This window comes from Bos grunniens, chromosome X (genome assembly GCF_055505025.1).
Source record: "Bos grunniens cultivar Pamir isolate PY7600 chromosome X, Bosgru_T2T1.0, whole genome shotgun sequence".
NCBI classification, from domain to species: Eukaryota; Metazoa; Chordata; class Mammalia; order Artiodactyla; family Bovidae; genus Bos; species Bos grunniens.
In genome coordinates this window covers 122034147-122048959 of record NC_141194.1, presented here as the reverse complement: position 1 = coordinate 122048959, position 14813 = coordinate 122034147, and the positions used below count along the sequence as shown (strand labels likewise).

Here is a 14813-nt window from a genome sequence, read left to right as displayed (position 1 = left end):
TTGATTCCAGCTTGTGTTTCTTCCAGCCCAGTGTTTCTCATGATGTACTCTGCATATAAGTTAAATAAAAAGGGTGACAATATACAACCTTAACGTACTCCCTTTCCTATTTGGAACCACTCTGTTGTTCCATGTCCAGTTCTAACTGTTGCTTCCTGACCTGCATACAGATTTCTCAAGAGGCAGATCAGGTGGTCTGGTATTCCCATCTCTGTCAGAATTTCCCACAGTTTACTGTGATCCACACAGTCAAAGGCTTTGGCATAGTCAATAAAGCATAAATAGATGTTTTTCTGGAACTCTCTTGCTTTTTCCATGATCCAGTGGATGTTGGCAATTTGATCTCTGGTTCCTCTGCCTTTTCTAAAACCAGCTTGAACATCAGGAAGTTCGTGGTTCACATATCCATACTCCTCAGCAATAAAAAACAACTACTAAAACATGCAGCAATCTAGATGGATTTCAAAGACATTGTGCTGGATGAAAAGGGCGAATCTCAGAAGGTCACATACCCTATGATTCCATTTATACAACATTCTCACTATAGAGACTGAAAACTGATCAGTTGTGCCAGGGGTTAGAAATAATTGGAAGGAGGGGGAGGGGTGTGATCATAAAAAAGGTAGCACAAAGGAGATGTTTGTGATGACAGAAGTTTTCTTCTATACCTGTGATAAAATCACTTAGAATTATATACATAAAATAAGCCACTCAATGTCCACTAGCTGGTTTTGATATTATACTACTATATTTATATAAGATATAAACACAGGGAAAGGTATATGGGACCTCTCTGTATTGATTTTGCAATTTCCTATAACTGTTTTTATTTTAAAACAAAATTTTGAAAAAATAAGGTACAAGAATTTTCCTAATTTTAATGCCACAGATTCAAGAACCTCAATGAACCCCAAGAATACCTTGGCTCACTGTAGTCAAATTGCTAAAAATAAATGAGAAGAATATTCACTGCATTATCATCAGAAACAATGCATGCCAGAAGGCAATAGGATAACTTCTTTAATGTGCTGAAAAAAAATTTCAACCTAGAATTGTATATGCAGCCAAATTTGAAACATGAAGGTAAAATGGAGACATTTTCAAATAAAGTTGAGAAAATTTGTCATAAAATAGCCTATATTATCAAAATTGTTAATGAAAATTTTTCATAATGATGAAAAATTGTAGCAGATTGAAATTTGGGTCTACCAAAAAAATTAAGAATATCATAATGGTAAACATGTGACTAAATATATTTTTCCTCATTTTAAAATTTCTTTGAAAGACTGTTGACTGCTTAAAGCAGAATAATAATATAGGGTTTATAACATTTGGAAATAAAATGTATCACAACAGCAGCACAAAGAATGGCAGGTAAATGTTGCCATACTATTATGAATTTTTTATATTACATGTGAAGTGGTATATAAATATGAACTATTATATAATAATATTTATACATTTATTTTCTATACATAAGTATACATGCATACATATATACACTCAAACATATATACATATGTTCTGAGACAGAGCCCATCTGCTTCACCATATGCGTACACAGCACAGTGAAGTTTATAAACTCCTCATTATGAGGAGGAAGATAAAAGATCCACCAGGTGACTCAACAGATATAAGCAGTGGAAACGTTTTAAGGTGGGTGACAAAATGACTTCATTCTTTCAATCTCTTTACCTTTCAACTATATGACATTAGTGTTCCCTGACAAGGACAAAATGGATCCTAAGATGAGTTCTGCTGCCACAGCAACAGCAGCCATTGTACCTTCCCCTATTCTAACAATGGGTCAGTTCAAGCTTCAGTCCCAGGTCAGCCACAGTGACAGAAGCCCATGGAATCAGAGGTGAAGTTTAACGATGGCCACTGCCTCCTCTTTCCATTTAATCCAAGAGGTCGTTGGAAACAGCCCACTGAGGGAGATAGACGCTGTTTCCCAGAAGTAAATACAGCTCAGCTTGTACTTTGGAACAATTGGTCAACCTTGCTACTTGCACAATCTACTAACAAAGGTTATGTGGTGCCTGAACATGATCATGGCAGAATCACCGGGCCTCGTCACCATCTGCCTTTTAGGATATCTACTCAGTGCTGAATGTACAGGTTTGTTTCCTTTATAAAGTTACATTGAATGTGCTTGTATTTTAGATACAGAAACGTCTGGGGCTGTCTTCTTCATTATATAATGATTACAGGATTTGACCACAATATTTATGATCCTAGTAGTTAGCTTATGGGTTAGTAAGTACTGGTTCTCTGGTAGCTATGTCTTCCTCATTTTAAAAATTAAATAGATTTACAATATTTATAGTATGTTTTTTAAATGGACACTGTTGGGCTTATGATTTGACAATGTAATTCCTTAGACAATAGTTGTCTCCTTGGTTTAAAAAAAAATTAAAAGGGGGAAAATGCTTTAACAAGGAAACAGCAGAATTTGGAGAAAAATTAATTGTCATTTTGTGGGTTCTTTACTCATTACTTTGAAAGCAAAATGGGAAACAGAGCAAAAACAATGGTTTTACTTACACAAAAAGTTTGATTTTAAGACATATAACATGGTTCAAAATTTTAGAACTGTTTAATGAGTCAGACCTCTAATTTTTAAAGTCTATAAAATCATACACCTTCAACTGATAGTCTTAGAATACAAACAAACTTTCTAGTAATAAGTTGTTATTTATCACTGAAGTTTTCCATGGGTTAGAAAGAAATTATTTTGTCTGATTCCAAACATCTCGGAGTTGACACAGGGGGAAATTCAATGCTCACTTGAGCTCTTAGGACATCAAAGCAAATCCAAGAATTGACATCAAGAGTACAAATTTAGTCAATGCAATTTACATCACTTGGTTTTCTTCCACAACTTCAGTGACTTTATGTATTCCCCAAAGGCAGGCACACAGAGAAGAAACTACCCCATTTAGACAAACAGCATGTTCTCACAGGAAGCATTTATCACACTTACTTGTCAACCTATTATACTCAAATCTACAGTGCCAAGATCAGGGGTGCCAACCCGAAGCATCCCCAGAAAGCAGACTGGCCCTGTGGTTCCCACTCCAGACATGATGTCACACTGAAATGCAGAAATAATGACACATGAATGCAGAGGTTAAATTAAACCAGCAAACTGGGCAGTGTCAAGCAATAAAGAAATTTAGCTGGTAACATTCACAAAGTAGAACATAAAGCTAAGTCTTTATACACATCTCATCAGTGTGAGATCTAGGAGGACAAAGGATCCAAACTTCCTTCGACATAAGTGGTGAGGTGATGGAGGTTTTAAGAAGGCTGCTGCACACTTGAAGATCTCAGATGTAGGAAAAAAGGACAGATTCAGAGAAAAAAAAGGACTAGGATTTCAGAAACTTGGTAAATAATGAAAAGAATAAATAAGCTTGAAGGGTTAAATATATGACCCTCTGACAATGGTAAGGAGAAAGGCAGTGGAGTCCTCATAGTCAGAGATATTAGGTCCCTGAGCAGAGCACCAGGGGGCTTTCCCTAAGGATGGACAGTGTCGGTGCAGTGCTCTCCTCTGCTGTTAAACTGTCACTGGCTTCTAAAAGCAGGTTCTATGAATGATTTTCACAGAGATGTTGCATTTTCATGGCTGCTGCCCTTAGGTATTACTGCATCAATTTAGAATTTTGCAATCAAAACTACTTCGTGCCACCAATTCAGTTTTGTAAAGTGTATGGACTTTACAAGCTGCCTTTCATTCAGAATGAATGAATGAAATAAAATGAAAGACAGCTTCAGTCCATAACACAGTGGCTACTACGGTGCCAGGTACCATCACAAGGTACGAGGGGCTTGGGGATAAATCAGATTCCCTCTCTGATATAAAGTACCCTGAGGCCAGGTGAGAGATTTCAATACGTGATAAGATGCATACCAGGCACTAAAGGGGCATAGAGAAAGGAACATATTAATGGTGGGACACTGACAGAGGGACAATATTTTGAGGCGGGTCTTAAAAAATGAGTAGGTTCATTCTACTAAAATGCCTGATTAAGGGCATTCTATGCAGAGAGGAGCACTCATGTGCAGAGGTCTAGATTCACAACAAATGTGATATCTTTCAGGAACTCAGTATTCTTTCAATATTGAATATGACAGGTGAGGCAGGGTCAGGGCATCAGGTAAGGAAGGCCCTAAACTAAGGAGTTTGGACAAAAGAATGCAATTTGGAGTTATCAGAAGTGTAAACATGAATACCACTGACGGCTGACTTAGGCTGCTTGGCGTGGCAACATTCTCATGAACTGTGTGAGGAACGGACGGCCAGACACAGGGAGACCAGTCTTGAGGCCACTGCAATCATCCAGGGAAGGCACAAGAAGAGGGAAGGGAATTCAAGTGACACTATGGAAGTATTGACTAGAAATGACATGACTTAACCATCTGGGTATGGATAGGGAAAGGGTTTAGAGGAAGTGGAAAGAACACGTCCTTGAGCATCTAGGATATGGCCCAGTGCCTAAGAGCATGGACTGTGGGCAGTCTGACTGCCCACGACTAAATTCTGACAGTCACACTTTAATGAGTTACTTGGGGCAAGTAACTGAACCTCTGAACCTCTGTTTTTCTGATTTATAAACCTGAGATGACAGCACCTATCTCATGAAACAGCTGTGAGGAGGGAATGAAATAATGGATGCAAACACTGAGCACATTGTCCATCCAGCATGACAGAAATATTAAGGAAACATCAGGTCTTACCAGCCACATGGTGATGTACAGTTTCAAGTTGGAAAGATGATCTGGAATTCCAAAGATCTATCTGACTTGAGGTAGATATTTGGAACTCACTGTCATATACACGGCAGTTACAACAACGTGTGTGTGTAAGGATCCAGGGAGTGAGCATGAATCTTGTGGCACCTAGTACAGTGCCTGGCAGGAGTAAGTGCACAGAAAATTGTGTTGAATCAAGAAAGGACTCAGATGGGGCCTCAGATGGTAAAGAATCTGCCTGTAATGCAGGAGACCAAGGTTCGATCCCTGAGTCAGGATGATTTCCTGGAAAAGGGAATGGCAACCCACTCCAGTATTCTTGCCTGGAGAATCCCATGGACAGAGGAGTCTGACAGGCTACACAGTCCATAGGGTCACAAAGAGGCGGACACAACTGAGTGACTAACACTTTAGGGCTGGACTAGGGTGAGGCAAGAAGGGCACGAAGGGCATAAAAATACTTGCATACCCTGAGCAAGCATGCCTCCTTGAATTCTGTGTCCTAGGGGCCTTGTTCACCTCACCCAGTCCTGGCCCTGACAAAGATGTATGGATTGAAGAAGAACAAGGCTGAAACTGGTGGCTGGAGCCTGGGAGAACACTGAACCTCATGGGGCAGGCAGAAGAAGGGGAATGAATAGATTCAAGTGGTGGGTGAATAACAAGAGTCAGTGCACAATGAAGGAAACTATAAGCAAGGTGGAAAGACAGTCTTCAGAATGGGAGAAAATAATAGCAAATGAAACAACTGACAAAGAATTAATCTCCAAAATATACAAGCAGCTCATGCAGCTCAATACCAGAAAACCCAATCAAACTCAATACCAGAACAACCCAATCAAAAAGTGGGCAAAAGAACTAAACAGACATTTCTCCAAAAAGATTTACAGATGGCTAATAAACATGAAAAGATGCTCAACATCATTCATTATTAGAGAAATGCAAATCAAAACTACAATGAGGTATCATCTCACACTGGTCATAATGGCCATCATCAAAAAGTCTACAAAGAATAAATGCTGGAGAGCATGTGGAGAAAAGGGAACCCTCTTACACTGTTGGTGGGAATGCAAACTGGTACAGCCATTATGGAGAACAATGTAGAGATTCCATAAAAAACTGGGAATAGAACTGCTATCTGACCCAGCAGTCCTGCTGCTGGGCACACATCCCAAGGAAACCAGAATTGAAAGAGGCACATGTACCACAACGTTTATTACAACACTATTTACAATAGTTAGAACATGGAACCAACCTAGATATCCATCAGCAGATGAATGGATTAGGAAGTTGTGGTTCATATACACAATGGTAATATTACTCAGTTATAAAATGGAATGCATTTGAGTGAGTTCTAATGAGGTGAATGAACCTGTAGCCTATTATACAAAGTGAAGAAAGTCAGAAAGAGAAAGACAAATACTGTATATTAATGCATATATATGGGATTTAGAAAGACTGTAATGACGATCCTGTATGCAGGGCAGAAAAGGAGACACAAACGTGAAGAACAGACTTTTGGACTATGTGGGAAAAGGCAAGGGTGGAATGATATGAGAGAATAGCATTGAAACATGTACATTGCCATATGTAAAATAGATGACCAGTGCAAGTTGGATGCATGAAGCAGGGCAGTCAAAGCTGGTGCTCTGGGACAACCCAGATTGATGGGGTGGGGAGGGATGTGGCGGGGGGGTTCAGGATGAGGGGACACATGTGCACCTGTGGCTGATTCATGTCAATGTATAGCAAAAACCACCACAGTATTGTAAAATAATTAGCCTCTCATTATAATTAATTAAAAAAAGCAAGAGCCAGTGCAAAGAGGAGAACCAGGAGAGAGTGATTTCATGGAAAGAGCACCCTGAGAAGGGAGAGATCAACAATTAGGAGTGTTTCAGAGGAGGCAGCAAATAGAGAAGTTCAAAATTATCCTTTAGGAAGTCAGTGCTGATCTTGACAGGAGTCATTTAATTATACAGATGGAGTAAAGAAGAGAAAGAGCCACAGAAAAGTGCATTAAGTAAAAAGGAAATTGAGAAAAGGAAGAAGGCAGACCAGACACAGGAGTAGAAAGGAAGAGAGATAACCACCACACACCAGCCTGCACAGGATCTCACTGATCCTGTCAGCAATGCTGGGAGGCAGACAGTCTGATGATACTACTGTTTACACTTGACAAAGTTAAGCTGCAAAGATTATGTGACTTGCCTGAGGTCTCATAGCCAATAACTGGTAAGACATGTGATTCAAATCCAGGTGTGTCTGCTCTGCCTCCAAACCCCTATTTTTCCACTAGATCGCACTGTAAATGGATACAGACACAGATGCTACTGTAGGAGTGCCCAGGGCCAAGCACAGAACTAAGGAGCAGAGAGGAGGGCATGGTGGAGGCTGGGAGGCATCAATATGCCATGGCACCCATTGGCAGCTTGTGGCTTTCTCCCAGGGCACCTGGCTGTCTGACGTAGCAGTTGGGACTGTGGGGCATTAAGTACTGAAGAAGAGGTGAAGGAAATAGAGAAAGTTGACAAAGGAAGAGTTGAAGAGAAAAAGTCTAAGCTAAATTCGGGGGGAAAGTAAAGCCCAAGGGGACTTGAGGAGTGAGAGAAAAGGGAGAGACTATCAAGGGATCAGCAGGCTCCATAAAGCAAACAGCTGCAATGGAAATAAAGGACTTTAGTTGTTTCTTCTCCTTTCTTTTTTTCCCTCTTTGGCACTAACAAGAAAACAGTCCCAAAATGCCCTGGAAAGTTCATGTTATAAACACCTTGTCCTGTTGAGATGCTATCAGATGTTCTCCTAAGGAAAGGAATAACTCTAGGCAGCTTCTTGAGTTCCTGTCATTAATTATAAATATAGATACTATATCTATATCTCTCTATCTAGAAAAAGACACATGCACAGAGACAGAGAGTGAAACAGAAAGAAGAGACTGAGATTGGAGAGTGGTGGTGGGGGAAGGGGTGGAGAATTAGGTTAGAGACCTTAATCCTCCAGTGTTCAGGAGTGTTCCTACAGGCTAGGCAGTCAAAGCTAAAATAAATCACATCCTGAATCCGAGAGAATGACATATGTCACTGAAATTCCTAGAACACATGCAAACTTAAGGGGTTGTGAGTCTGAAGTTTGAAAAAATAAAAAACATGAATGCAGGGGTTTCTCTTTAATATCTAGTGAGACACCGGGATTGTCTTTAGGCCTCCGCTCCTCCAAAAGAAACGTGCTGCCGAGTCATCTGGGCAACTGCGTCCTGTAAACACAGCCCGGCCAGGGTGATGGATCACCTTGCAAGGATCTGCAATTAGCTATTTTCAAATGATGACGAAGTGTGAAGTTAACTGCTTACTTGAGAACTTTCTTTTTCATCCAGAGTAAATTCAAATACGATTGAAAATCTGACCTTTTATTACTGGAGCTCTCTTGACTAAAAGTAAAACTGAATTTTAATTCCTAAATCTCAATATGTATACAGTTTCATGAGAACATCATAGATTTTGGCTCCATGCCCCAAAGATAAACTGGTTTGGGGATTACTTGGATTAAAAAACAAAGCCTTTCTTAAGAGATGTATTTAATTTTCATGATATTTTCTTTCCTCTAAAGCTAAACAGTTCTTTTAAATTTCAGTTTTTCTTGACCGTGAAAATGCCACCAAAATTCTCCATCGGCCAAAGAGGTACAATTCAGGTAAATTGGAAGAGTTTGTTCGAGGGAACCTTGAGAGAGAATGTAAAGAAGAAAAATGTAGTTTTGAAGAAGCACGAGAAGTTTTTGAAAACACTGAGAAAACTGTGAGTATTTCCACATAATACCCTTCAGATGCAGAACAAAGAATAGAAAAACCTTTTTGAAAAATAGGGAAAAAAAACCATATTTCCCTTTAGAATTTTAAAAATCTATACATGTATATATATTATAAATACTATAATAGAGAAGGAATCAAAAACACTGTAAATAGTACCATTAATTTGTCCTCTTTTTCTTTATAGACTGAATTTTGGAAGCAATATGTTGGTAAGCAATTCATTTTATCCTCTCCCGGGTATATTAAACATTCGAGATTTACGTATTGCTTTCCTCTGTGTCAAAAGGGCTCAGAAAAATAAGTTAAATTGTTTTTACCCAACATTGAATGGTAACTATCCGAGATAATGGAGATATCTGCTGGCAGAAAACCTTACTCCTCCCTAGGGCTTCAAAAGGAACATGGTTCCACCTCAGGAATCCAGAAGGAAGAAACCAAAGAGAATTGTATCTGGGACTGAATGAGAGTTTACAATCCTCAGTAAAGAATCAGAAAATGCTGATTGACTTAAATGTTTACTGCTTAAAAGCCTTTCTCCTTCTGGTGGCCTACAAGGCCCTCCCGATTGCCCCACCCTGTGACCTCCACTCCTCCTGCTCTCCCCTCACACTCAGGTCACCAACCATCCTGGCCCTGCAGCTATTCCTTGCACGTGCTACAACTGCTTCTACTTTAGAGTCTTAGACTGACTGTTCCTTGCATGTTGAAGATTCTTCTACCAGGTTCCTGTAGGCTCACTCCCTCACCTCCTCTCAGGTCTTTACCCAAATATCACTCTCTCAATGACGCCTGCCTTGATCGTCTATTAATATGTCAACCTGCCTCCCCCCACAACCCCATCACTTTAGACACTGTATCCTGTTCTATTATTTTTCATAGCACTTTTCACCATCTGAGGTATCATATAATAGTCTTACTTATACTATTACTTTTTCCCACCTTGCTAGAATGAAAGCTTCATGTTGGCAGGTGTATTCAACTGTTGTGTTTATTTATACAGTCTTAGTATCTCAAACAGTATCTGGTACAGAAGCACTGAGAAAATACTTGCTGAATGAACTGAAAAAGGAGTAAACGTCACAACTTTAATGACAACTAAGTTTTAACACTAATTTAAAATCTAGCAGCAGGATTTTGAGGCAGTGTTAAGTTTCCCAGCTTGACTTACCTAAGACCATGTGCATGAACAGAAACTACCCTGGACAGCCAATTCACTGAATTCCATCAGTTCTATTTTCCCAGATTCCATTCTGTGAACACTAATGGACTTATTCATATTCTTGTGACTAATTATCTCTCCACTTTGTTTTTAAATCATGAGGGAAGAAGAGGTCCACTCTGTTACATTTGCTTTATCTGCCTTTGTCCTTAATAATGAATGCTACCGTGCCAACTTTCTACTGAGGTATTCCACTACAGTTAGTCCAAACAAGTCTTTTCATTCTCTATTTCTATTTAAAACTCTGAATCTTGTCTTTTTTAAAAGCAAATCAATTTCTACTTTTCCTCCGCATATAGTCCTGGCTGCATTTAAAAAACTCTCTTGTTCCCTTTATTGCCCATACCCTCCTCAGGTGGCCTTTCATCAGTACCTCTTTAACACCATATTTTGAAGCTGGGCCCCTGCCTTCTAGGCCACAGGCTGTGTTGTTTACTGTAACTCAGGTAAAGAAACCTGGAAGGGCATGATGCCTGGAAGGGCATCAAGGGCATGATTTTGCTGTTGACCTGAAAGAAAAAGACTACAGCAAAGATGGGTTTATTCAGGATCAGCGGAGAATCATAATTCAGGGTCTTCAACCACTGGGAGCCATGTGCAAGTTCCTGGAGGACAGAGGGCAGAGAACTCTTTTGAAGAGGGGAAAAGGAAGTGGGGAGGAAGTGCGTGTTAAGTCACTTTAGTCGTGTCCTACTCTTTGTGACTCCATGGACTGTAGCCCACAGGCTCCTCTGTCCGTGGGATTCTTCAGGCAAGAATACTGGAGTGGGTTGCCATGCCCTCCTCCAGAGGATCTTCCTAACCCAGGGATCGAACCCACGTCTCCTGCATGTCCTGCATTGGCAAACGGGTTCTTTACCACTAGTGCCACCTGGTACAGTAAACAAAGAGTCCCTGGCTTGTCATTGGCTGACTCCTTGCCAAGAAAGAGATGGAGTCGGTCTTCTTCCTGTTGGGCTCTGCCATCATTGGGCGTGAGAGCTCTCCCTTCTGATCTCTCAATTCTATTTAACTGAGGTTTCTGTTTATTAATTTTTTACACTGTCAGTACTGCTTTGTCTACTAAAAACAAGACAAAAACAAGAAGAAAGAAAAAGAAAACCCAATTCCATGCTTCTTTTCACTTTGCAGTTGAGATTCCCAAGCACCCCAAATAGCCTCTGCTGTTTTCTCCTGTGTGGGCCTTCTCACACAATGGGGATGCAGGTCCCTCATTCCTGCCCTACCCTCTGCCATCATTTTACCATGGGAAGAATTTGGCTGAAGGAGAAAAACTGCCCAACCACATTAGCCAGAGTCTGCCCAGCAGACTGGCTATCACTTTTAATCCTCACACCATCCCTGTGAGCAAAGCATTATGAACTTCATTTTACAGAAGAAACTGAGGTTTAGAGAAGTTAAATGACTTGCCAAAGGTCATGCAGCTGGGGAGTCATGGAGCCCAGAAGAGCAGCCAAATTCTTTACTGCCCAACCCCCACTTTCTCTATGGCCCTTGCCGGCCTTCAGATCGCAACATTCATTAAACCACCACTGAGTAGCCTTAAACAGGAAGCTCTCACTTGGCAAGGTCTTCTCCCTTGCTGTCTTTGACCCCTATTGTCTGTGGCTTTGCCTCAGCCCAAAGTATACACAGACAAGCACCCAAAGGAGGACTAAATGCAGGATAAAATGACACTCATTTTAAAGATATGTCTCAGCAAATGAGTTGCTGTGTAGCTGGCTGCAAGCCCAGAGCTTTTCAGTGAAACATCCTAAATAATTCAGCTCTGTTCATCTGCAATATAAAGTGCAAATGTGGCTCGTTTTTTTTAGACCAGTCCTGAACATCAATAATAATAAACCAGAGATAACGTATTTTGTTTTCACAGAATTGGAACAAATTGAAGTATCTGTGCAAAAGCACATTGGATCAAGGGGCAGAGGGGACAAGGTCTAATTTTTACAACAAGCAGATTTTCCAGAGAGGGACTCTTTCTGAGAAAAGGTTATTAGCCCTCAGCCAGTGGGACCTGGATACACGCTCCTGACAGTGAGCATGATAGACACACTACTGCTGTCCTACAGCAGGCAGGGCTCCAGTCAGGAATCTTGGCTCTAAAATATGACTGACCATTAGAAATTCCTCTTGAATTGCCCCCTTTCACTCACTGTTTTATTCTTGTGTCATCTTTACAGCTTACTCTTTGGTTACTCACACATCAAGCCTTACTGATCTCGCTCCTGGCTTTCTTCAGGGCTCTTCCTCTGCTCAGAGGACACACCAGCCTCCCTCTTGGTTCTCTTCACCCCTTTCCCCTGAAGCTGCCTTAGAGTTACGAGTTGAGGCAGAGCTCTGAGAAATCCGACTGAAGGGTTCCCTTCTCATCCTGACCCTTCCCCTCTTACCTATTCCTTGCTCCTGTTTTCTGATGACCAGTGTCTTCAAAGGTTCTCCAGAATGCTACGAATGTAGAAACTTCAGGAAAGATAGGAAGGAAACATAGCCAATCTATATAAAAACATAGCACATTTTCAGAAGCTTTTCTTTCTTAATTCTTTGTACTGAAAGCTGTTTGTCTCTTTACCAAACCATTTGGGACCTAATCATAGACAGTAGAAAATCCTTCAGGAGTCGAGCACCTTTTGGGCTGTTTGGAACCATCACTGGCTACTTAACAGTGAAATGATGAGATGAGGAAGTAGATGCATGTGTGCCATGCCAAGGCTGCCAGTTCCCTGAGTGGAGTTGCTGTTACCTAGCTCAATTTGCTCTACAAGACATGCAATAGAACAAGCTGGGTACAACACGTAGATGATTGCTGAAACAACATGGTTCTATTTAGAAGTAACTCCATCATCATTCTATAAAGAAGGACTGAAAATTCCTCTTACCTTCTGCTGAGTATATCTCTACACTCAGACTTTCTTCTCCCTCATCTTCCTCCCTTCAGTTTCATAAACAATCCACATGCCTTCCTTAGGGCCATTTCCTAGAACAATGTTAGCCTAAAAACCTTTATTAGAATTTTTAGAAACTTAGGAAAACAGGAGCATCCCATAAGCAGCTGATCTCCAGGTCAGAAGTCCTGCTCTGACCCTAAAATTAGGCTCCCCTCTCTATGAGTCTGTGAAGGAAGGATTGGGTATTCTAACCAATGCACCTGCTAATTCATCTTCTTAATCTACCTCGAAGATGGAGATCAGTGTGAATCCAATCCATGTTTAAATGGCGGCATGTGCAAGGATGACATTAATTCCTATGAATGTTGGTGTCAAGCTGGATTTGAAGGAACGAACTGTGAATTAGGTAAGTAACTATCTTTGGATTACTGGTGGTTCCAAATTTCCCTTTGAAACCAGATGCAACTGGAAAATGCAATATGTATGTACCATAATTTTCTCTTAAATTATGGTAAAGAACCCTTTACATGAGATTTACACTCAACAAATTTTGAAGTTTATGATACCATATTGCTAACTCTGTATAGCAGATGTCTAGACTTTATTCCTCTTGCATAACTGAAACCTGGAGAACAGCAACTCCTCACTTGCTCCACCCCCCAGCTCCTAGCAAGCACCATTGTATTCTCTGCTTCTATGTGTTGGACTATTTTTAGATACATCATATAAGTGGAATCATGTGGTATTTGTCCTTCTGTGACTGCCTTGTTTCATTTACCATAATGTCCTCCAGGCTCATCCACATTGTTGCATATGACAGAATTTCCTTATTTTTGAAGGTTGAATAATATTCCATTGTATAAAACATACTTATAAAGCTTGTAAAGATGATCAATTCATTTTATCTGTGGTCATAGTTTCCAGGATGAGTTCAAGAAACCATATGAAGAGCAACAGTAGTATTTGGTAACTAGTAGGAAGTGGTAGGTTCCCAGGTGGCACTAGTAGTAAACAACATGCCTGCCAATGTAGGAGACATAAGAAACCCAGGTTTAGTCCTGTGGTTGGGAAGATCCCCTGGAGAAGGAAATGGCAGTCCAATCCAGTATTCTTACCTGGAGAATCCCATGGGCAGAGGAGCCTGGTGGGCCACAGTCCATAGGGTCGCAAAAAGTTGGTCACAACTGAAGTGACTTAGCACGCATGCATGCACAGAACTGGTAGTGGTGTTCCACTATCTTATTCATCCTCAATACAACCATTATTCTCCCCATTCTACACAGATGAGGAAAGTGCAGCTCAAACATTTCAAAATCACAGAAGCAGTAAACGGTTCAGCCAGGACCTGAACTCCCAATTTATCTGACCAAAACCCATGCTTCTAATTGCAATCCACAAAATGCAAAGAAAACTGAGCAATAAAACCATTTGAACTCATAACTAAAATATCAACAAAGCAGTAGAAGTCAACTAAGTACAGAATTAGGGTAGGGAAGGCCAAGTCTCCTTTATAATAGGTTCTTCTCCACCCATAAGAACCACTTCACATGTGAAATTTATTGACAAAATTCAGAACTCATTCCTGAATTTGACTAAATTGATATACTGGAGTTATATAGAAAATCTAGGGTCATTGTGCATCTTTTCTTTGCATAGCCTAGGCTTCCTTTTTTCTGAGATTTTGGCAGTTGGAACAGTAAACCCCAAAGTCCTTTACCTATTTGTTTATTACCTCTGGATGCAGGATTACTGGTACTGTGATTGTGAAAAGCATACAGTGCTAATGACAGATTCTCTTTCTACTCTGAAACTCAAGAAGAATAGAGGTGCAGTCCTAGGGAAAGAATTCAACACTACAGACTACATGACTAAGGGAAAAGAGTAGAAAATTAGCAGGACTCTATTTAGGCATTATGGCAATCCACCTGACACAGATGAAAAGGGCATTAAAACAAAATGAAATGCAGCAGCTGCACTTGTCCTATAGAGAAGGGGGAAAGTTGTCTCTAATACTGTGCAGAAATCCTTTCATTGCTAAAGAGAAATCCAATGATCATCTTCCTTTGAGTTCCAAAAGATTAAAAGGAATAGAAGACAGGAAAAAGAAAAGGCAGCAGGGCAAAAACATTTAAAAAGAAAGAAA

The 14813-nt window shown here is 40.3% G+C and overlaps 1 protein-coding gene across 1 annotated transcript in view; it reads left to right on the top strand.

The window, feature by feature from the left end:
* The first annotated feature begins 1985 nt into the window (after positions 1-1985).
* The window catches only part of F9 (coagulation factor IX), a 33980-nt gene continuing 21152 nt past the window's right edge, over positions 1986-14813 (top strand). The window contains exons 1-4 of the mRNA XM_086388800.1: positions 1986-2121; positions 8392-8555; positions 8754-8778; positions 12963-13076. Of these exons, the coding sequence (XP_086244926.1) occupies positions 2034-2121; positions 8392-8555; positions 8754-8778; positions 12963-13076 (391 nt within the window). The 5' untranslated portion in view covers positions 1986-2033. The remainder of the gene's footprint in view (positions 2122-8391; positions 8556-8753; positions 8779-12962; positions 13077-14813) is intronic.